This window comes from Ailuropoda melanoleuca, chromosome 7 (assembly GCF_002007445.2).
Source record: "Ailuropoda melanoleuca isolate Jingjing chromosome 7, ASM200744v2, whole genome shotgun sequence".
Taxonomy (NCBI): Eukaryota; Metazoa; Chordata; class Mammalia; order Carnivora; family Ursidae; genus Ailuropoda; species Ailuropoda melanoleuca.
This window is the reverse complement of record NC_048224.1, coordinates 75100604-75125927: the sequence shown is the minus strand read 5'-3', so window position 1 is coordinate 75125927 and position 25324 is coordinate 75100604. Positions and strand designations below refer to the sequence as shown.

Genomic DNA, 25324 nt, shown 5'->3' with positions numbered 1-25324 from the left:
GGAAACAGAATTTTAGAAGCTAGGAAAAAACAATTATAATGTCCACTCCAGAAGTAACTAAATCAAATAGGAGCAATGGATGTTATAGGGACAAGTTGCTATTCAGTAAAAAGAGGCCTTTCCCACATTTACAACAGCCCACAATGGAACGGATCACCAGAAATGTTCATTTTTATTGAAGAAACCACTCTCTCTCTATATATATTATTAAGTAAATTGTGGAAAATTATTTTAATTAGTAGAGGTACGTCATAAAGTAGTTGGTCCTCAATATCCATTTCACTCCTTCCAGGACACCAAAATTGAGCTCCAAAAGCCTAATCCAATTTGAATCACTTCTGTGTTGCTGTTGTTGCTGTTGTTTGGGGGAGACAGGTAGACAGTGATTCACCAAAATTTTCATGGCAACAAATAATTCAAACTACATCAAGACTTAACCTGAGCAATCAAATTGGAGGGAAGGATGTTGTTCGGTAATTGAGAGAAAGGAGCTCTTCTATTTACCCCCCAGCTGGATGTGAAAGCCTATAGCACTTAACTCAACCTGGCAACCTTCTTAGGACCACAAAGGATAGTAGTTACAGTGGCAAATAAAATCGTGAGTATAGATGGCAGAACAGACACACAGAAAAACCCTGGGTCCTTGATGGCGTAATTGAGACTCAGACAACCAAATCCTAGAGCCCAGCTTCATGGACATGTTTTATTGGCTATAACTGATCTACTCCCCAACCTTCCCCAACCTATTTCTGTGCTTGGGAGGCTCCCTTGGCTATTGGCTTCCATTGGGTTTGACTAGTTAGAGACATCAGCGGGAAATTAAAGGACAGGAAAAAAATGAAACTGGGGGGACCCTGGCTTTACCTCTTCAGGTAAATACACTATATTCTTTTACTGAAGACCATACTCTTGTCAGGTACAACTTCTCCTAGAACAACAATAACTTTCTTTTTGTGTTACAATAAACACTCACTCCTCTCACCTCTGCAAACCTTGCTGATTTCCCTTAACAATGCTCACAACTTTTCAAAGATCCTTGCGTTAAACTCTTCAATAACCAAGTTTGAGTGTGATATCTGTTTCCTACCAGGACTATGACTAATAAGCCACCTATCACTAGACTTCCAGTTACATTAGCAAGCATTTTTCCTAAATGTTTAAGCCACTTTGATTCAGTTTTTTAAATTAACAACAACCAAAAATATTGAATACATCAGATAACCTAAGTTTCCTTCAAACTCATATTTTGGCAAAATAAAACAAAACAAAGAACCTCGAAAGTTGTTCATGAAATAGTCTATATGTGATCAATCAGAAAGCCTCTCATCATTAGACTACCTTCCTTGATAACTAAGTTATACCTTCTAAGACAAGGAGATAAAGCTAAGTGACAGTTAACCATTAGCTTATTATTAGTTGATGATAAAATAAAAATGGAGACTTTATTATCTATACTATTCACCCAGCAACTGATGTTTAAAAATAAAACAGTGTGAATATTCATCTGGGAAGGTGAAAAACATATTCTTTGAGGTAATCAGACAAGCACGCAAATGCTTTTCATTTATGCAATTAAATCCAACAAACATTTATTGAGGCAGGTATTCTTTCTTTAGGTACGGAAGACACATCAATAAGGTGAGAACAAAAAAGATACTGTCCCTGCTTTCATGAAGCTGAAGCTTATATTCCAGTGAAAAGAGGCAGAAAATAAACAAGTAAAAAAAGAAGTCAGAATCATGCTGTAAAAAATTAGGTGAGTAGGGAGAAAGAGATGGTTATGGAAGAAGGGGTACTATTCTATTTAGAGTGATTAGGGAATACTTCTCTAATAAGGTGTCATAAGCGAAATCCTAAATCAAGTGTAGAATCAAGCCATGTTGGATACCTAGAAAAAGAATGATGAAAGCAATGGGAAAGAAAATGTAGAAATCCTGAGATGGACTCATGCTTACCACTTTAGTTTTTAAGGGAAAGGCAAAGAGGCCTTTGCATGGCCAGTGTTTCTGCAACAGAGAAAATAAGAGGGGGGATGAAAAGAGATGATGTCAGAGGTAAGAGAATTGTGAATTTACCTTGAGAAGGATGGAGCAGTAAGGTCTGACACATTTTAGGAAGATTAGTCTGGCTGCAAGTAAAAAACAGACTGTGGATAATCAATAGTGAAAGAGGGTGACTGTCTGAAATAAGATGATATCAATGTGATACAGAAAAGAGTAAGGTATAAGTAGAAAGCAGTCATTCATTCTGGGTATGTTTTGATACCTAGACAACATAATTACCAGGGTCTGGATTTAGTGTGTCAAAGAGTCAAAAAGGATTAACATTTTTGGTCTGAACTACTTGGTGAATGGCGACGCTATTAAGTAGAGAAAACTGAGGGATGAAAGATTTGAGAGGAAAATCAGCCTTTAAAATTTAGAAAGAAGAGGCACTAGTAGGAGAGAATAAAACAGGAGACCAAGGAAGTAGGAAGAAAACAAAGAAAGAATGCTGTCACAAAATACAACAGAAGAAATCATTTCAAGAAGGAAAGACTTTTAGAATTGAAATGTTAACAGGTCAAATAAGATGAAAACTGAGAATCTTAAGATGTAAGAATATAAGACTATTGGTGACACTGACATGAGCCATTTTAAGGAAAAAAGACTGATCGGAATAGGGATGTATCTAAGATTAAATAGGATTCCAGGAATATAAGCGTGGCTTAACATATGAAAATCAATTACTGTAGTTCACTAAACTAGGAAAAAATTGAAGAAACACAGTATTATCTCAAATAATGCAGAAAAAGCATCTGACAAAACTCAGCACCTGTTTATGATATAGAAAACTCAGCAAACTTGTAGTAGACAATTTCCTAATTCTACTAAAAGTAATCTACAGCATATTCCATACTTAGTGGCTAATTACTGAAAGCTTTGCACATGAGATCTGGAATAAGATAGGGATGCTCATTATTACAGCTTCTGTTCAGCATTATACTGGAAGTCTTAGTGCAATATCAAGGGAAAAAATATAAAAAGAATAAATACTGGAAAGGAAAAAATAAAACTGCCATTCTCCTTTGATGAGATTTTCAACAAAGAAATGTTTTTGAAAAAAGAACAAAGTACTAGAATTAATAGAAGAACAGCAATATTGGTATATAAAAGGTCAATATAAACACTAATTATATTTCTATGGTTCCATGACAAATAAAAAAACTAACATTTGAAAAACCTCAAGTTATCTAAAAATAAATCTAGCAAAAAGACAAAGTTTTCTACACAGAAAACTACCAAAGAGACGTAAATAAATAGAAGGATACACTAAATGCATGAATTGGAAGGTTCAAAATACAATATAATATAATATATATATATATATATAATTGGGCAAAAACCCAATAATAGCCAAAGTAATCTTGAAAAACAATAAAACTAGATGGCACACTATGATATATCAAAATATACTAAAAAGGCATATAAATTAAGATAGTGTTGTACTGGCTCAAAGAAAAAAACCCACAATAGATGGATTCTGGAAATGAAATCATTTATATATGGTTATTGGATTTATGGCAAAAATTAAATTGCGATGCAGTGGGAAGTCATCTTCAATAAACAGTACCAGGCCAGCTGCTACATATTTGAGGGTTAAAAAAGAACTTTGACCCTTATACCTCATGCCATACACAAAATTCAATTCCAGATGGACTGTAAATCTAAATGTGAAAAGTAAAACAAAATTTTGGGAAGAAAACATAGAACAGTCTCATGGCTTTGGGATACATTAGGATCCGAAATGGGCTAATCATAAAAGAAAATGAAATGGTGACCTATATTAAAATTAAGGACTTCCGTTCATCAAAAAGATTAAGAGAATGAAAAAGCAGGCCACCGAAGAAGCAATATTCGTGATACCTACCTAACAAAGGTCTCATACCTGTGATAAAAACAGAATTACCACAAATCAATAAGAAAATGATAGACAATTGAAATGAAAAAGGGCAAACACTTTGAACAGGTATTTACCAAAAAAGGATAACTACTCAAAGACAATAAATGTACGAAATGTTCAACTTAATTTGTCATCATGGAAATGCAAATTAAAACATAATGTGATCTACAGAATGTAAGACTATCTTTGCAAATCATGTATCAAATGAAGATTAGTATACAAATAAAATATTGCTACAATTCAATAATGAAAATATCACAATTTTTTTACTGGGCAAAAGTTCTAAATAGACATTTCTCCAAAGAAAATATACAAATAGCCAATAAGCATATGAAAAAGATACTCAACATGACTAGACATCACAGAATTGCAAATAAAAAATGAAATGCCATTTCACACCCACTTGAATAAACTAGAATAAAAAAGACAATTAACAAATGTTGAAAAGATGTGAAAGACTAGAAACCTAATACACTGCTGGTAAACATGTAAAATGGTGGAGCCACTTTGGAAAACAATCTGGCAGTTTCTCAAGTGGTTAAACATAGAGTTATTAAAGGCCCAGCAAATCAATTCATAGATAGATATCTACCAAAGAGAAGTAAAAATATCTGTCCACACAAAAACATGTACATGAACATTCATAGCAGCATTATACATAACATCCAAGGTGGAAAAAACACAAATGTCTATTGACATTTGAATAAACAAAATGTGTTATATACATACAATGGAATAGTGTTCAGCCATTAAACGGAATAAAGTACTGATATATACTACAAGATGGAAGAAATCTTGTACACACCATGGTACATGAAATAAGATACAAAAGACAAATATATGCTCTCATTTATATGAAATATCTAGAGTACAGCAAATCAGAGTCAAAAGTAGATTTCAGGTTGCCTAGAAGTGGGGGTCTTGAAAGGAAATGGGGTAAACTGGCAAAGGACATGAATAATTACTCCATAAAAAAGAAAAAGTGGGTGTGCTATAAATACATATGAAAATATGTCCAATCTTATTCAAATTTTCCAAAAATGCAAATTAAAACCACAATGAGATAATTTTTATACCCAACTTGACAATATAATTTTAAGGATATTATTTCTGAGAAAGAGGAAGAACTGAATATATGTCTTTTTATTTTATTTAAAGCCCTTTCACTGAATTTCTAATTTTTTTAATTTATTATTTTTTAAGATTTTATTTTTAAGGAATATCTATGCCCAACGTGGGGCTCAAAACTGGAACCCTGAGATCAAGAGTCACATGATCTAATGATGAAGCCAGCCAGGTGCCCCTCACTGAATTTCTAATTTTAAGCTAAATTTTAACTGTAAAAGAATGCTCACTTTAGAAGTATGCTGATAAACTCTCAGCAAATAGATGAAAAGTATATTCAAGGGGTAGTTCTTGTTAGTGATCTTGTCATACACAGTATTATCACAAAGGCATTTCATAATATCTGATTCATGTAAAATGTAATTTAACATAAATCCTCTAAACAATTCTTAATTAGATAGAAAAAAAATAGTTTTCCATGAAACCAAACACCGAAAGATAAGCTTAATGTTACTGCAAAAAATTATTTCAGTAAAGAAATGCTGTCGATGATCGATCTATTTAATAACCTACCACTCCTCCATCACCAATCAATCCTTCAAGAAAAAATACTTATTTCAAAGCAAAGGTTACAAGGATTTCAAAGGTAGAGCAATCTGAGTTGAAAAACTATCTCCAAAAGTCTTCTCAATACTATTTCCGAAGAGAAAAATAAGTTTCTTCTTCTCACTTGAGGACTCACCTCTATTATTCTCAAATAGTTCCATATTCAGAGCAACTGAATGCTAGTGTTAACTGATAAGAATAGGTTTGAGAGAGCTAATGAGGTTGACAGATATTTCCTTAGAAAAGAAAAAAGCCAATACTTGTATACATAACTTCCCTCCTTTACTTTTTAAAAGAAATCACATGATACAACCAAACTCTTATGAGACCATAATCAGAAACCCTGGATTCATTACCAGAATTGTAATTTAGTTATAGTTGTAACTAAAGCAAAGAAGGTCATAAAAAAAATCAAAACACAAATGACACAAAATGGGGAAAATTAAACCCATCTAATTTGTACTGTTTATATTATGTAGTGATTAAAGAAAATCTATCTTAAATATTCAGATATATTAAAAGCAGAGACAAATCACAAACTAACGTTTTGCTTATTACAAAATAAAGATTTTTTACCTTATAATTGGAAAATTAAGCAAAATACAAAAAATCCATTTAAAATAAAATAGACAAAACTACTAAGAAACTTAGTTTGAATATAAAGATAGCAAAGAAACAACTAGAAAAAAAGAATTAAGGGGGAATACTTGTAACTCTGAATAAAGATAGAGGAAAAAAAATTTCTTTAGTTTCTTCTTCACTCAAAATTCCTTAATTATATAGATTTCTAGCACCCAATTTAGTTCAATGTCTATACTTAAATCTATATGCAAAATACAAAAGTAAATATTTGTGAATTAGCTAACAATGAGCAGTCGATGAAAAGACAAACTATAGAAAAAATATAATTAGGGATTGTCAGTTGTTCAGCTATATACTACACAATAAAACCATCAATACATATCACTTACCTTTTCAAGTAAGTAGCCAATGACTAAAAAGCCTTTTCCACCCAGCATCTGTTCTTGCATGGCTACTGAACTTTTAAGTAGTTCAACCAGGAATGCCAAAAGAGTAGCACTGCATGTAAAGTACAGATAATTTCATTATGTAATCATCAAATGTTGATTATAAACAGTGTTCCATTTCAGAATTTTATTATGCCAAAAAGATAACAACCAAATTTAAATCTAATCTCTATTTTGCTGACAGTGATTATTATACCTTATATTGTACAGGATTATATTTTCTCACAAGCATGAGAAAATTAGTCTCATCTCTTTAAAATTAAATATCATAAATCAAAATACAAATGCATAGTTTTTTTAAATTCCAAAGCCAAATACTGAAGTTCACCTACACACATGTACATTACCTGCTTCAAGTAAATCTGACATAAGAAACACACCCACAAATACATCAATTCTCCACAATAAAGACTTTCATCATAATACTCTTTTGAAGAACATATTACCTTAGAGAATTTTAAGTATGTATGCAATATTGCTTTGGAAGAACACACTTGTTTTTAAAATAAACTTTTCATTTAGACCTATTTGTCAAAAAAAAAGTATAGTTTTTACAAAATATCCAGAGAAATATACAACAAGTTTTTTAATATGTCCATATATGCCTTCAGGAAAGCTCATGAGAGCAGAAAAACAAATGATCTCTATAATATTGAAATAAAAGTGGCAGTTAATTATACAATGTATACACAAACACATAAAAGCACACAAAGATAATTGCCAGACAAAGATAAAGCGCTTGATATATCTGTTGAATGAAGGAAGAAACAAAACAAAAATAAATGACTGCACTGAATTAAGCTTTGATAATATATTACTTCACAAAGTTATGTTGAAAAATTTTCAACTAGCAGCATTAACGCATAATGGCATTAAGAAAATATATATTCCCTCATTGTATATCCTTACTGTAGTTTATAACAATAAATGACAAGCCAAACTTCATCAGCAATTAAAATAACTATTTGCTGTGCTTTATAATGTACCCTAAATTACCTATTTATATTCACAAGAAAGGGTAAAACCACAAATTTCTAAATATATTTTAAATTCGCAAGTACTCCTGGCAAGGTATTAATAAAATTTATTAATGAGGAAAACTTGAAAATCACTAAGTCCAAAAGTGATTGTATTCTCTCAAGTTATTCTAGCTCTTCTGGTTTCAATAGAATTGACAACACATTTCTCTGATAATGTGGCTATTCTTGTTCAAATCAGAAATTCTCATTAAAGGAATCAATAGCAAAATTATCATTGTTATAAAAACTGATAGTTTAATGGGTTACATGACATCAGCTAGAAAAAATATAGTGTATCTGGAAATAAAGTACTTCATTACAAGAAATTAAAATTCGATGGCATTAATTGGCCCTATTTCTTTAAATTACAAAAAAAAAAAAAAGTAAACTGGTATTACAAGTCAGCGATGTTCTTTTACTTTGTCCTAAAGTTAGACGTTTACAAATAAAACACAACTACTGAAGAATCTCGGGATTTTTTTAATGTTTCTGTAAAGAAGAACAGCTATTAGGCAATCTAGTCCATTTTTAATGAATTGTATCAATAGTAAAAGCCACTTCACAAATAATTGCACAGGTACTACTGCACAAAATACTTCTACCTAAATGTTTGAGAAGAATAAAGAAACTACTGCATAGAGATTACACAATGTCCTAATCTTTTCATGGAATTCTGACCTACAATTGAGTTAATGATGTAGGGGAAAAGATGACTAAAATTCCTAAAAATCAGCACTGCCAAAAAGAAAGACTGGAAATGCCTATGGTCCCTATGGTCCATGAAAAAAATGCAAAAAAAAAATATTTCTTACAATAAATTACCCTCTATGTAGAACTATATAAAATTACAAGGATGCCATGGATTTTCTTATTATTTTATGTCAGAAGGACTACTCTTTCTCAAACATCTACAAAATTAGCTCAGACTTCTAATCACAGTGGAGTTCCATTACAAAATCAGAAATATTAATTTTATTCCAAAATCTTAACACATGGCTATGCTACCCATATAAAGTTAATTTCACTTCAGTTTTAGCTATGACAACAATTGAAAAGTCAAATGCATTCACTCACAAAAGTATTTTAAATTGATACCTAAAACTGAATGCAATAGCAATACCACATCTTTTCAAAAAAGAATCTTTAAAATAGGTATATTTGACATGGTGGATGTAATAGTAAATAGATGGCCATCTTCGAAGAGGTACATTTTCAAACATAATTTAACAAACTTACCAGTAACTAAAATGCATCGGATTGCTGCAGGGCTCACAATAAACTTGCAAAATTCTGTGTACTGCCATACAAAATTTCTCTCCATTCTTGCCTATTTCCAACTCCCCTAGATACAAAGGCAAATATAAAGGATACTTCAGCCCATTCCTATATCTCCTACATACCACTTCCTGTCTAGACACATCAGTTCATCTGTAGAGGATCTAAGTATATAGGATAACCGAAAACCAAATATCTATCAGCCAAAACTAGTATATACAACATAGAAGATTCTCTTGAAAAGTATAGCAATACCTAGAAACAGATTTTCATGGAATATTTTACTTGATAGACAAAAAGTGTACTGACTTTCATCTCATAAAGTAAAATTGCTAAACTTTTCAATAGACAGTACTATAACATGTCATGTTCTATACGTAGCAATTCTACTTCAGGAATAGTTAAGGGTGTTTAATAATCCTGTCTCCCTTTAAGGAAAATGACACTAACAATCTATAGGGTTATTCTTAAAAATAAATATTATCTTCCAGTTCTTAATAAGCTCGCATTAAATTTGAAAATAATATTTATTTCAAGTACCATACTCATAAAGGCCTAGACCTGAGAAAAAATGAGGAAAATAGTATTATAATACCTCTAATGACTTAGCATATTTATTATCTTGCTAGAATTTTCTGGTCCATGTTATTAAAGAATACCATATAGTCTTGGCCCACAAATACCTGAGAATATTTAATAACTATGTATGAACATGACTAATTTCTGTCTCTAATGAAAAATACGTAACATATTTAGGTTCCATTAAAATTTGTATATAGATTTTGACTTGATTTTAATGTAACTGTATCCATTTCAATTTGTCCATTATTTATTTTTTAAAAGTAACTAATGTAGATAACTCATGTCATGTGACCCTAAAAGTTTTATTACTTTTGAGGTATTTGATTATTTAAAGAAGTAACATATCATAAAGACAGACCTAACGTATAACTGAAATGATTAAGATTGAATATGTAACCTAAGTTCAGTTCAAAGGCAGTTCTTAGGATACAGAAACTGGATTTTCAATCTGCTTTGCAGTGAAACAAGCCATGTACCTCAGCTAGATGAACTGCTTAAATATATTGAGAAGAACGGAATTTATAACGTAAAAAATTAAAGACTGCCCAAGATCCAACACCTCCTCCCCTTTTAAAAGGATGCTTTTAATATCTTAAGAAACACTATGGACAAAGTAATTGCCAGAATAAATTCAGAAGTAGATTAACCTCCATTAAAATTAAGGTATCAGTATGGGGAGAAAATCTTTTGCCTTTTTAATAAGGTTTCATCTTTTATGTAGCCTAATTTGGTATTGAGGTACATTGAAATCTTGCCAAGGATGATTAAAATTATATAAAATATCTAATACCACTGTTTCTATGCTATTTCTTTAACTAGAAAACTTTTCTGAGATGAGAGTGATCTGAGCAGGAGCAAAACTGTAAAAGAAATCAACTCAAGTCCATACCCAAGATAATTTCTCACTCAACGCAATTAATTTCTCATGACACACATGCAAAACAAAACAAAAAAAAACCAACCTCAAAGAAGTTAGAAGAGTTAAATTCCTTCACAGTTCAAAATTAGAAAGCTCTAAAAAGTTTCTAATTTCAGGTACATTTAACGGTCACTTTTAGACAATGTATTCCTAAAGACGCACTCTTAAAAGAACACTGCCTACCTGCCTGTATATGCAATGAACCTGATACACGAACTGTCACATTCATCAGTTCAGTGGAGATACATGCCAAAATAAGTAAAATACATTTATCTGCAGAGTCAAACAAGGAAAACAGTGAAATGCAGCACGGTAAAATGTAAGGACAGATGGAATACACTGCTAGCACATGAAATCACTAAGCCTGCCCTTAGCCATGAAATCTCTCAGTAATTTCTACGTTTTCTTACAGCCTGATAAGGAGACAGGCAGCTTCTACTGAATTTGCTATGACTATCATGGCTATTTAAGAGTATTCTTTAAAGGCCCTATTTTAATCAGGCTAATACACATTTTTACCTTCTTCTGGTAACAGATTTTGATTTTATGTTTCATCAGCCTATTTTATCTGACAAAATATATTATAGCCAAAAAAGTCAAAGTTTATAAACTTGTGACTGAAATATCTCAAAATCTGTCTTATATAGGAAACAAAATTCTAAAATTTTTACTTCTGAAGGGATTTATTCTAAACCTCTTATGATAGAGTTACATGTTAGTATATAGTATCTACCAGCATCTATATAGTGAGAATAAAATAGCCTTTTGATCAGCTCCATTCATAACTCTAAATAGCCAATAGATATTTACTAAAAAGGCTCTACTGTAGAAGAGATAACTCTTAAAGCCTACTAATTTACATTTAATCCCAATCAAAAAATGGCCACTTACTATGTGCTAAATGTGCTTGTCCCTTTCTGAAAATTGAGTGGACGTGCTACAAGGGGCAGCACCACTACAGTAACCATGTGTAATCCATGGATACTTTAGAAATGTCATGATGTTACTTTCTAACACCTAAGAAGTTCAAAATTCCAAACGTAAAATAAAGAGATTATAATGATACATGTGTGACCTTAACTATGTATACATCTTCTAATGCCCCCCAAGATCAAAATATGCCCCAGCAGGGAGGCCAAATGGCCATTCCTTTATCCTGGTGCTGGCTCCATTTTCAGCCAAGCAGAGCCTATTTAACAGAAACAGGATTAAAAAGTATACCCTGGAAGCGCTAAAATTATCCAATAAAGAAAATAAATATTACAACAGCTGACTACATGAAAAGCTGAAATAATTATTTGGTATTCAGGCTTTACAGGAATTTTCTATTATCTTTAAGTATCTTTTAAATAATCCAGCAAAAAACCCTGACTCTTGTTATTTCTTTTCTCGTGTGTGTGTGTGAGCGCATGTGTGTGCGTGTGTGTGTACAATTCTGAAAATGGCAGATATGTAGATTTTTATAACCCCACCACAATCAAGATACAGATCAGTTCCATCACACCAAGAAAAAGTTCATTTATCCTATCCCTTTACAGCTTTACAATCACATTCTTCCAACTCCCATAATCTTGAATAACTACTCCTCTCTTATTTATCACTACAGTTCTGACTTTTCAAGAATGTCATATAAATTGAATCATTTAGTATGCAACCTTCTGACTTTATCTTTCTGACCTCAACATATTGCACTTGAGACGCATCCAAGTGGTTGTGTATGTCAAGAGTTTATTCCTCTAATTGCTGAATAGTATTTCATTTTATAAATGGATTACCAAAGTCTGTGTACAACTGAGTTGTATCTAGTTAACAACAATTATGAATAGGACTACTAGAAACATTCATAAAAAGGCTTCTGTGTGAACACAGTTTTCATTCATGTCTTATAAACACAAACCTATGAGTAGAGAGCCTGAATTATAAGGTAAGAGTGTATGTTTAACTTTGTAATAAGCTACCAAACTTCCAGAATGGCTGTACCACTTGGCAATCCCACCACTAATATATTCCAGTTGCTTCTCATCCTTGCCAGCACTCGGCACCATGAGTATTTTTTATTTTGGCCATTTTACTAAGTGTGTAGTTGTATCTTATACTAGTTTTAATATACATTACCCTATTGATTAATAACGCTGAATATCTTTTCATGTGCTGTTTTGACATCCTTATAATATCCTTTTGGGTCAAGTGTCTGTTCAAGTTTAAGCCCCTTTTTTTAAATTGAATTTTATGTTTTCCTACTATTGAAGCTTAAGGGACTTCTTTATATATTCTTGATATAATCCTTTGTCAGGTAAAAATTTTCTACCATCTTCCTCCAGTGTGTAAAGTCTTTTTGTTGTATCTTTTGCAAACTAAAAAATTTTAACTTTGATGTCAAAGTCAAATTTATCAGTTTTTGTCTTTTATGTACACGCTTTTATTGTCATGACTAAACTGATGTTGCCTAGTCTAGATCACAAAGATTCTCTCCTATATATTTTCTTCTAAAAGTTCTACACTTTTATATTTTACACTTAGAGTTAATTTTGAGTTAATTTTTTTTACGGTGTGAGGTTTAGGTCAAAAGCCATTTTTTGGCATACAACTATGCCTCCCTTAGACTGATTTTGCACCTTCACCATAAATCAATTGTCCATATGTGTGTGGGACTATTTCTAGAATCTATTCTGTTATAGAGATACATGTGTCTATCACCTTGCTGATTCACATACTGTATTCATTATTAGAGCTTTATAGTAATGTCTTAAATCCAGGAAGTATTATTCCTTCAACTTCATTCTTTTTCAAAGTCATTCTAGCTATCCTAGTTACTTTACCTTTCCATATAAATTTTAAAAATCACCTGGCATATATCAACAAACAAATCTAGCCAGGATTTAATTGGTATTATGTTAAATCTATAGATCAATTCAATGACATCTTTACTATGTTGAGTCTTCCTTTACATGAACACAATATATCACATCATGTACTTAATACTTCCATTTCTTTCATCAGCGATTTATAGATTTCAGCACACAGATCCTTATATGTTTCTGACATTTATATTTTCAATATTTAAATTTCTGAAGCTATTGTTAAGCATATTTTTCATTTGGCTTCCTACTATACAATGTTAATGCGCAGAAATAAAATTTGTTTGCATGAGAAACTTGTCTCTTGCAAATTTTCTGAACTTGCTTACTAGAATTTTGTGTGTGTTAATCCTTAAGAAATTTTTACATAGACAATCATGTCATCTGTAAAAGGGATAGTTCTTTTTTTTTCCTTTCCAACATGAATGACTTTTGACTCTTTATCTTGCCTCACTGCAATGGTTATTAGATCTCTGATTTGGATTGGAATCACAAAGGTACAGCTCAGAGCTGAACTCATACATAATGTCATTGAGCTACTTCCCAAGTTCTTCCCTTTCCATGATTTCCCGGATATTTCTGGTTGTGGGCCTCTTCTTTTCATTTCTGCTGTCAAAAATGCTAGTGCTTCAGTTTCCTCACTCTGCTGCACACTTCTATAATGCTGTTCAAATCCAGGGCAAACCAGCAGTCAGAGATAGATGAAACAAAGCAATATAGAGGTTTCTGTTCTGAAAGTAAAAATCCTGGAATCCATGAGCCCATCCATTCTATCAAGTAAAAAGCTAAGCAGACTGATAAATCAACAACTCTTCTAGGATCCAATAAGAGAAGAAAAGAACAGGGCAAACTGATGCCCTCAAGATTGAGAAGACAAACAGCAAACTATAGGGAGTCATGGTATCAGAGCAGAGACACCTAAGTGGAAACACTGTGGCAAACAGTGTCCAGGTAGGGAAAACTGAACTGTAATTGACAAATTGATGGAATCTCAGTGCTTTCAACCCTTCCCCTCATAGAGAGGACTCTACATTTACACTGTGATTTATTTCCAGGAGATCAACCAGGTTTTCATAAGTATCAGAAAAACCCTCCCAGGCTTCCCAGGGGAAAGGAAAATGAACTTGAAACATACCAGAGCAATCTGTTAACAAGGCCTTTCCTCAGGAGAATCTAGTTAACCAATCCTGACCTGCTGAGGTATTGTAAGAGCCTAACTGACCTAGAGAAGGGAAGTATCCAACTACAGTCAACTACAGTCATCTTCTCCCACCTAAGGGGGCTGAAAAAAAACTGAGAAACATTTGTGAAGTTCATGGTCCAGAGGCACAGGCTGACTAAAAGATTAATGCTTAATCACAGAGGTAAGGATGCTTTCTCTCCCTGAAACCTCACCACATTACCACAGGCCTATTTATAGCGGTTCCTTTTACCAAGTACACACTGTCTATCAAGAAAAAATTATGTTAAGCCCTTATGCTAAGGGCTCTAATGGATAAAAGAGACATCATAAAAGAACAAATGGACAATGTAAAAGCAGAGAGGTGGAATTCCTAAGAAAGACAAAAAAGAAATGCTAGCAATAAAAAATACTGTAGAAGAAATGAAAGTGTGTTTGATGGGAATATTAGTAGACTGAACATGCTGAGGAAAGAATTTGTAAACTAGAGTATATATCAATAGAATCCTCAAAAACCCAAAACCAAAGAGAACAAAAACTGGAAAGGAAAAAAAAAAAAAAGATGAAGAAGAATACCAAGGACTGTGGGACAACTACAAAATGTGTCGCGTACACGTAATGGGAATACCAGAATGCTAGAAAGGAAAAGAAGAAATATTTTTTTAAAAAAAATGATTCAGAATTTCCCCCAGATTTTTATCAGAAACCAAACCACAGATTCAGAAAACTCAGAGAACACCAATCAAGATAAATGTCAAAGTAAACTCTACATAGGTATATCATTTTCAAATTACAGAAAATCAAACAACAAAAAATTCCTATAAGAAGCCAAAGGGAAAAAACACAATACCAATAGTAGAAATAAGATAAGAATTACATCTAATTTTCCTCAGAAATCATGTAAGCAAGAAGACAATGGAGTGAAAAATTTAGTGATGAGAGAGAAAAAAAACCCAGCAACCTCAAGTTCTCTACCCTGAAAAATTAGATCAATGTTTCAAAAGTTTAAATAACTGTGCTTAAAATGATCAAAAATAAGAGGAACGGCATTCGTAATATAAGCATAGGAGATCATAAAACAATTATATGATCAAGTCCCACCCACTGTGAGGTATGAAAATAATTTGAAATCATAAAAATAAAATATATTTCTCTGTACATGTGGTAGAGCAGGAGGGAAAACTTTTTTTAACAGAGAATAAATATCCCTGTTGGGCTTCTAATCCAATACATTTTTTTCCTTCGGAAAAAAATTACCCTTCAAAAGTGAAGGAGAAAAAAGACTTTCTCAGACAAAAATTGAGGAAATTTGTTGCTAGTAGACCTGGCTTGCAAAAAATGTTAACAAAAATTCTTTAGAGAGAAGGAAAATAATATAGGTCAGAAACTTGGATCTATACAAAGAAAACCAAGAGCTGTAAAGAAGGAATAGTGAAGGTAAAATAAACTGTCATTTTTTAAATTCTAAAATGATCTAATACACAACAGGTTATTCAAAATAATAACAGCAACACTGTATTTCATTATGTATGCTTATACATTTATGCACATGTATATATGCTTATGTATGCTTACATATGAAATTAATGACATATGAAGTTAATGACAGCAATGATACTAGAGACAAGAAGAAGCAATGATTATTTTGTTGTTATGAAGTACACACAATACCCATAAAGTAGTATACTGTTGATAGTAGACTTCAGTTGCAAACTCTATGGCAACCATTAAAAAAAGTTAAAAAAAGTAAGTATAACTGACATGCTTCTAAGAAAGGAGAGAAAATGGAATTATAGAAAATGCTTACTTAAAATCAAAAAAAGAAAAAGAGTAATAGACAAAAACAGGAACAAAGAATAAGACAACAAATATAAAACAGTAACAAATATGGTAGATATTAATCCAAGTATATAATCAATTTGAATGTCAATGCCTAAATGCATCAATTAAAGGTCAGAAACTGTTAGAAGGAAGTGAAAAATACAACCCACCTATATGTTGTCTAAACGAAACCCAGTTTAAATATAAAGACACTAGATTAAAAGTAAATATACAGAAAAAAATATACCATGCTAACAACAATAAAAAAAAAGTAGAAATACTGCATTAATTCCGTACAGCCAGTCTTCAAAGCAAGGAAAGTTATCAGAGATTAAGAAGGGCATTATAGAATGAAATAGAAGTCAATTCTTCAGGATGACATTACATTTCTTAAACTGTATGTGCCTAACAAAAGAACATCAAACTATGTGAGGCAAATACAGCTAAAACTGCAAGGAAAAACAGATGAATCTACTGTCACACTTGGAGACTTCAACACCCCTCCCTCAGAAACATACAAATACAGCAGGCAGACAAAAACAGACAAATACAAATGTCAGTTAGGACATAGTTGAACTCAACACCACCAACAAATAACTGGAGATAACTGATATCTATACACGACTTCATCTGACAACAGCTGAATACACAATTCTCTTAAGCTCACATGGAACATTCACTAAGCTAGATCACATTCAGGGCTATAAACCACATCTTACAAATTAAAGAGAATAAAAATCATCCAATGTCTATTCTCAGATCACAACAGAATTAATAATAGAAGTCAATAACAGAAAGATAACTGGAAAATCCCATAACACAGGGAGATTAAAAGCACACTTGTAAATAACATCAGTAAAGGAAATCTCAAGAGATATTAAAAATATTTTGAATGAAATGAAAACACAACGTAGTAAAATTTTTGGAATGGAGTAATAGCAATGCTTACAAGGAAATTTATAGCATCGAATGCTGTGATACTGTGATTTATAATACCAATATTCATATTTGGTCTTCATACCTGTTTCTGGCACAAAGATCCTAAAACCCTTGAGACTTCCTAAGTGATGGAAGTAAGAAAGATGTCTTTTGTCATGTTAATGAGATGACTTTTGGAACTCACCTGAGGATGAGAACTAGTTGCTAGTGAAGCCAGTTCAGTTCAGTCTCCCCCACCCTGTCTTCCAGGGAAGGGAGGAAACCTGGAGACTGAGTTCAATCACCAATGACCAATGACTGAATCAATTATCTATGTAATGAAGCCTCCATAAAATCCCAACAGGATAGGGTTCAGAGAGCTGGTCTGTAAGCACATGGAGATGCTGGCAGAGTGGCATGACTGGAGAGGGCATGGTAGCTCTGTTCCCTTTCCCCATATATTGCCCTGTGCATTTCTTCCATCTGGATGTTCATCTAAACATTCATCTGTACCTTTTATCCTATCTTTCTATAAAAAATCAGCAATCCAATAAGCAAAATACTTCCCTGAGCTCTGTGAGACACTCTAGCAAATGAATTATACTGAAGGAAATGGTGGTAGGAACCTCTGATTGATAGTCAGTCTGTCACAGGTCCAGGTAACACTTGGCATCAGAAGACCAAGGAGGGGGTAATTCGATTCCCCAATCTATAGTCAGTTGGCCACAAGTTTGTAATTGGTGTCTAAAGCCAGAGCAGCAGTCTTCTACAACTGGGCCCTTAACATGTGGGATCTGACACTATCTTCAAGTAGATAGTATTAAAATTGAATTAAATTGTAGAACAATCAGTTTGTGTTACAGAGAATTGTTTGGTAGCGACAGTGGTACTGGGAACCACCTCTGCACACACCGCAATTATGTGATTAAACCTCTATTATGAACCTATAGAAAAGAAGAAAGATCCAAAATAATTATCTACATTTCCACCTTAGGAAACTAGAAAAAGAAGAGCAAACTAAATCCAAAGTAAGCATAAAAAAAATAAGAAGAATTAAGGTACAAATGAAAGCAATTAAAAGAGGTAATTAATAGAGAAAATCAATGGAACAAAAAGTTGGTTCACTGAAAAGATCAATAAAATTGATTAAGCCTCTAGCCAGTCTAAGAAAAAAAGTGAGAGGACACCAAATACTAATATCAGAAATGAAAGAAGGGATATAACTACAGATCTTATGGAAATTGAAAGGATAAAAAGGAATACTAGGAACAATTCTATGTCTGCAGATTTGATAACCTAATGAAAAGGACCAGCTACCTGAAGACACAACCTGTCAAAGCTCACACAAAAAGAAAGATATTCTGACCAGACCTATATCTATTAAAGAAATTAACTCAATATTTAACAGTTTTCCAAAACATGGGGCGCCTGTGTGGGTCAGTCGGTTAAATGTCTGTGTTTGGCTCAGCTCATGATTCCAGGGTCCTGGGATCTAGCCCCGCATCCAGCTCTCTGCTCAGCAGGGAGCCTGCTTCTCCCTCTCCCTCTGCCTGCAGCTCTGCTTACTTGTGATCCCTCTCTCTCTCTCTGTCAAATAAATAAATAAAATCTTTAAAAAATTTTTTTTTCCAAAACAGAAAGCACCAGGCCCAGATGGGTTCACTAGGGAATTCTACCAAAAAATTTAAATGGGAAGAAATTATACCAATTCTCTACAATATCTTTCAGAGGGTTGAAGCAGAGTAACTTCCTAACTCATTCTTTGAGCCCAACATCACTCTAATACCAAAACCAGACAAAACATTATAAGAAAATTGCAGACCAGTATCAACCATGAACATCAATACAAAAAACTTCAACACAATATTAGCAAATTTTATCCAAAGAAGCATAAAAGGATTATACACCACAACCAAGTGGGATTTCTCCCCACTATGCAAGGCTAGTTCAATATTCAAAAATCAATTAATATCATCTATCATATCAACAGGCTAAAAAAGAAAAATGACATGCTCAATTTAACAGATGCAGAAAAAGCATCTGACACAATTCAACAACCATTCATGATTAAAAACTCTTTGTAAGTAAACAAGAGACTTTCTCAACTTGATAAAAACTATCTATAAAAATCCTACAGCTAGGTATGCCTGGGTGGCTCAGTCAGTTAAGCACCTGCCTTTGGCTCAGGTCATAATCCCAGGATCCTGGGATCAAGCCCCTAAATGAGCCCTGCGACTGGCTCCCCACTCAGCAGGGAGCCTGCTTCTCCCTCTCCCTCTCCCCCCCTCCTTCCCCTTCCCCTCTTCATGCTCACAGACTATTTCTGTGTCTCCTGCTCTAATAAATAAAATCTTTAAAACAAACAAACAAACAAAAAACCCACAGGTAACATCATACTTAATAACAAAAAAACGCAAAGCTTTCCCACTAAGATCAGACAGAAGGCAATGACGTCCCCTCTCACCACTCCTTTTCCACTTCATACTAGAAGTCTTGCTATTGGGACAAAAAAAGAAAAAAAGGAAACACGTACAAAGCAGCAAGGAAGACATGAAACTGTCTTTGTTTGCAGGTAGCATGATTATCTGTGTAGAAAAATCCAAAAGAATCCACAAAAAAACCTCTTGGAACTAATAAGCAATTAAAGCAGGCTTGCAGGATACAAGATCGATTTAAAAAGTCAACTGTTTTCCTCCAAACCAACAATGAACAAGTGGAATTTGAAATTAAAATTTCAGTACCATTTACATTAGCACCCCAAAAAATACTTATGTGTAAATCTAACAAAAATATATACAAGATTTATATGATAAAAATTATAAAACTCTCCAGAATTATATAAAAAATGAACTAAATAAATGGAAAGGTATCCCATGTAGATGAATAGGAGGAATAAATACTTAAAAGGTGTCAGTCCTTACCAAACTGATCTATAGGTTCAGTGCAATGCTAGTCAAAATTCCAGTAAGTTATTTTATAAGATAGTCGCAATATATTCCAAAGTTTATATGAAGAGGCAAAAAGTAGCCAACAAAGTATTAAAGAACAAAGCTGGAGGACAGACATTACTAACCTCAAGACTTACTATAAAGCTATAGTAATCAAGACAGTGTGGTATTGGTGAAAGAATAAAAAATTGATCAATGGATGGAACAGAAGAGGGAGCCCAGAAACAGACACCAATAAATAGTCCTGATTGATCTTTGACAAATGAGCAAAGGAAATACAATGGAGCAAAGTGTCTTCCACAATGTGGCTGGATAAACTGGCCATCACATGAAAAAGTAAATCTAGAAAACAGACCTTACACGTGTCTCAGAAATTTACTCAAAATGGATCACAGACATAAATGTAAAATGCAAAACTAGGTAACTACTGGGAGATAACATAAAAAACCTAGATGACCTTGAGTATAGTGATGACTTTTTAGATACAACACCAAAGACACAATACATGAAGAAATAATTGATAAGGTGGACTTCATTAAAATTAAAATTTTCTCCAGGAAAAACAATATCAAGAGAATTAGAAGACAAGCTACAGATTGGGAGAAAATATTTGCCAAAGACACATCTGATGAAGGACTGTTATTCAAAATATAAAAAGAACTCTTAAAATTGAACAATAAGAAAACAAACAAGCTGGTTAAAAAATGAACCCAAGGCCTGAACAGATACTTCACTGAAGCAGATAAACAGATGACAAACAAGGATATAAAAAGATGTTTCACATCATGTCATCAGGTAAATGCAAATTAAAACAATGAGATACCTCTACACACCTTCTACAATGGCCAAATTCCAACATACTGACACAACAAATGCTAGTGAGGTTATGGAGCAACAGGAACTCTCACTCACTGCTGGTGGAATGCAGAAAACAGTATGGGCACTTTAGAAGATAGTTGAGAGGTTTCTTACAAAACTAAACATACTTTCATCATATGAACCAGCAATCATGCTCCTTGATATCTACCCAAAGAAATTAAAAACTTAACATCCACAGAAAAACCTGCACAATGTTTGCAGCTGTTTTAGTCATAATTGCCAAAACCTGGAAACAACCAAGATGTCCTTCGATAGGTGAATGGATAAATAAACTGTGCTACATACAGACAAAGAAATATATATATATATATTCAGTGCTAAGAAGAAATGAACTATCAAGTCATGAAAAGCCGTGGAATGATCCTAAATGCATTTTACTAAGTGAAAGAAGACAATCTAAAAAGGTTACTTACTGTATGATTTCAACTATGACATTGTGGAAATGACAAAACTACTGGAGACAATAAAAAAGACCAGTGGTTTCCACGGGGTGAGTATGAGCAGGAAAAGGATGAATAAGCGGAGCACAAAGAATTTTTAGAAAGTAAAAATATTTTGATATTATAATGATAGATATATGTCATTACAACTTTTGTCCAAACCCACAGAATGTAAAACACCAAGAATGAATTCTATGATACACTACAGACTTTGAACGATTATATCGTAATAATTTAGTTTAATCCTTGGTAAAAAATGTGCCATTCTGGTGAGTGATGCTGATTGCGGGGGGTATGTATGTGTGGGGAAAGGGAGTGTATGGGAAATTTCTGTATCTTCTTCTTGATTTTATGATAAACCTAAAACTGCTCTAAAAAAATGAAGTCTTTAACAAAAACTAAAACTAATTCTAAAATTTAAAAATAAAAATATCAAAAGCAATAGAAATTATGCAGAGAGGAAAGTTTTGGGTTTTTATTTAAGGCCTGTTGATTTTGAGATACCTTCTATGTGGTTTGGGTATATGGACCCTAAATAGAAGATAGCTAGAAAAAAAGCTTTGGGTGTTGTCAGCCTAGGTAATAAGACCATGGACCTAGAAACAAAATAAAGCAAAAGCAAATAAAATTACAATACTAAATTGACTAGAATCTCCTGATGATGACTTATTAATTCTTTTCTTAAAGATTCAACCCATTGCACATAATGGTCATCACATCCAGGGAAGAGTAAGGGAAAAGAGCCTCAACACTCGGGAGACTCTCAGTATTATACCAACTTTTCATTAGAAAATCTGGGCTTCTGAAGGTGGAGTCCAGCATATGACAATAGTTCTTGTAAAAACAAATAATATTTATTTTATTTTTAGACTCTATGATTATCATAAAATCGAATGAAGAATTTTTCTCACTTTCAAAAGGAATATAGACAGAAAAGTTAAAAGAAATGAATGCTATTTCATGTGAAAAATAACAAGATTGTGACAAGATTGATTGAAATATCTAAGGAGAAAGTGTGTGGATATACAAACTGGAGGAAAATTAAGGCAACTAATTCAGTAAAGATGTGCTTATGGTAGCCAAAATTTCTGCAACAAATAATTTGCAGTTACTACTTTGACAAAACAATTATCTTTTTGGGGGTAGGAGGCAAAGATAAAGCAAAAGCCTTGCCATTTACAGAGCAAAATTATATGTGCTGTAAAATGAAATAGCACAAAGTAACATAGCATTAAAAATGCATTTCACTAAACTTAAAGGAAACTTTTTATGAAAGAACCATTGTGAAAGCAATCACTCATTATAAAAAAAACTTTAAAATGGACTATAAGACACCAGCTTATTTGAAAAGTCAATAAATCATAAGTCACAAATCTAGAATAAAACAAAACATCCACTCTTGTTGACAGCTGACAAATTTATTAAATTTCTAGATGTACTATAAGTTTTATTATTAGATATCTCCTGTAGAGACTCCACAGAGTATAAAGGACTTGCCTGACAAGAGGAAGTTATTTGAACATTAAATTATAGTTTTCTTATGTTTCAGGCAGAATACTTAATGTATTTTATTTTTTACTTCTTAAAATTTATTTTCACAGTAAATTCAACATAAATTCCATTTTACTTTAGTTAAATCTTACTAAATAAATTATTTGCTTTTATTCTCCTCTAATAGTAGTAATACATGTACATCAAATACACTTTTTTTGTCTGTTTTACTTCAAAGAATTTTTCATTAATAATTTAGTAAACTAAAAACAGCAAACTAGCAAATATATAGTAAGAAGTGACAGACATACATTCTTTCTGAAGAAACATAAAGGGAATATAATTTGATAGGTATATACTTAAAAATACTTAAATGCTTATGGAAACCAAAATACTATATTCTTTTTTTTTTTAAGATTTATTTATTTATTTATTTGACAGAGAGAGAGAGACAGCCAGCGAGAGAGGGAACACAAGCAGGGAGAGTGGGAGAGGAAGAAGCAGGATCTCAGCGGAGGAGCCCAATGTGGGGCTCGATCTCAGAAGGCCGGGATCACGCCCTGAGCTGAAGGCAGATGCTTAACGACTGAGCCACCCAGGCGCCCCCAAAATATTATATTCTACATATATTAACAATAACCTTCACAAGAGAGACAATCATTATAAACAGGTACTAATTTCACTTCTTTTGCCTACTGAAATCAATCACATTTCATTTTTTTGTCAGTTGGAGTAAAACTATATAATAAAATTTTGACATTCTATGTGTAATAAGTAACTTTCCCTGAACTAACAATCAGAAAACATGGCTGGAGAAAGGATTTTTAAGTCATTTAGAAGTGTAATGGAAAATCTGGTTTAGGTAGTCACTGAAGTACTGAAGTATCCAGACAATTTTGTTGATTTACACGACAGTAGTGCTAATCAGGAATTTACAATGAAATTTTTTTTAAGATTTTATTTATTTATTTGACAGAGAGATAGCCAGCGAGAGAGGGAACACAGCAGGGGGAGTGGGAGAGGAAGAAGCAGGCTCCCAGCGGAGGAGCCCGATGTGGGACTGGATCCCGGCGTTCCGGGATCACGCCCTGAGCCGAAGGCAGATGCTTAATGACTGCGCTCCCCAGGAGACCCTACAATGAAATTTTTAATTAAAGTAACGGCTTAATTATTAAGGGGGTTATAAAATTCAAGATAATCATTGGAATAACTGATGAGCAAAATACATTTTAAGAGAAAAAAAAAAGTCTTGGGAAACCTGGGTGGCTCAGTCTGTTAAGCGGACCAACTCTTGATTTTGGCTTAGGACATGATCTCAGGGTTGTGAGATCCAGCCCAGTATCAGGCTCCATGATGGGCTGGAGCCTGCTTGGGATTCTCTCTCTCCCTTGCCCTCTGCCCCTTCCTGTACCTCTTCGTCTCCCTCTCTTAAAAAAAAAAAAAAAAAAGGAAGGAAGGAAAGAGAAAGAAAGAAAAAAAAAGAAAGAAAAAGAAAGAAAGAAAGAAAGAAAGAAAGAAAGAAAGAAAGAAAGAAAGGAAAGAAAGAAATCTTCATTTAAGTTTACTGAACAAATTAATGAGCCATTAACATTCACATTACAAGAAGATTCTTAATGATAGGTCACTGACATAAATTCCTTTTGGGATTCTCTAAATTTTTTTTATATCTCACATTCCATCAAGCAGTCTACCAAACAACTTGTATCATAACTAAAAACAAAAAGAACAGTTTTCTGAGAAGAATATTTATATATTTTAAAAGAATTCATTAAACTATCACTCGAGACTGAATTTTAGTTTGCAAAATTTTTCAGAGTTAAAACAGCATTAGAAATAAATTTTAGTAATACTATATCACATCAATAGACTAATATTTACTGAGGAAAGAAGGAAAACACATTCAATGTCTACTATGTACCAGACACTGTGATAGATATTTTGCATATACTATCTTAGTTTAATTCATTTTACAGTCAGATAAAGTTGGCATTATTAAAAATCATTCCACAGCTGGCAAAAGTGATTCTCAGAGTTGTCCACAGTGGTTTAGAGGGAGGGCTCTGGAGTCAGGCTTTCGGGAATAGGATTCTGGTTCTAATCTGCTACTTAAGTCTTGTGGTTTGAGGAAGTTACTTGGTTTTTCTCTCCCTCAGTAGCAGAAAGTATTAGATGAGATATTACAGGTACAGAGACTGGCACATAGTAAGTACTCAGTAAATACCATGTACTACTACTACTACACACCCTTGAACAATCCCATCACCTAAGACCAGACAGTACAGAACACTGTTTTGAGTCTTAATCTGTCTGACACAAAAGAACTGCTCATTGCATCACACTGTCTCTAATGAGA

The 25324-nt window shown here is 33.1% G+C and overlaps 1 protein-coding gene across 6 annotated transcripts in view; it reads right to left on the bottom strand.

Moving 5' to 3' along the window:
• The window catches only part of NBEA (neurobeachin), a 651237-nt gene that overhangs the window by 508052 nt on the left and 117861 nt on the right, over window positions 1-25324 (bottom strand). For 5 of the 6 annotated variants that reach the window (XM_034665060.1, XM_034665062.1, XM_034665064.1 and 2 more), the window contains exon 11: window positions 6585-6693. In XM_034665060.1, the coding sequence (XP_034520951.1) occupies window positions 6585-6693 (109 nt within the window). Of the gene's footprint in view, window positions 1-6584; window positions 6694-8896; window positions 9003-25324 lie in introns of all 6 variants that reach the window. The other variant, XM_034665065.1, reaches the window with a different exon arrangement.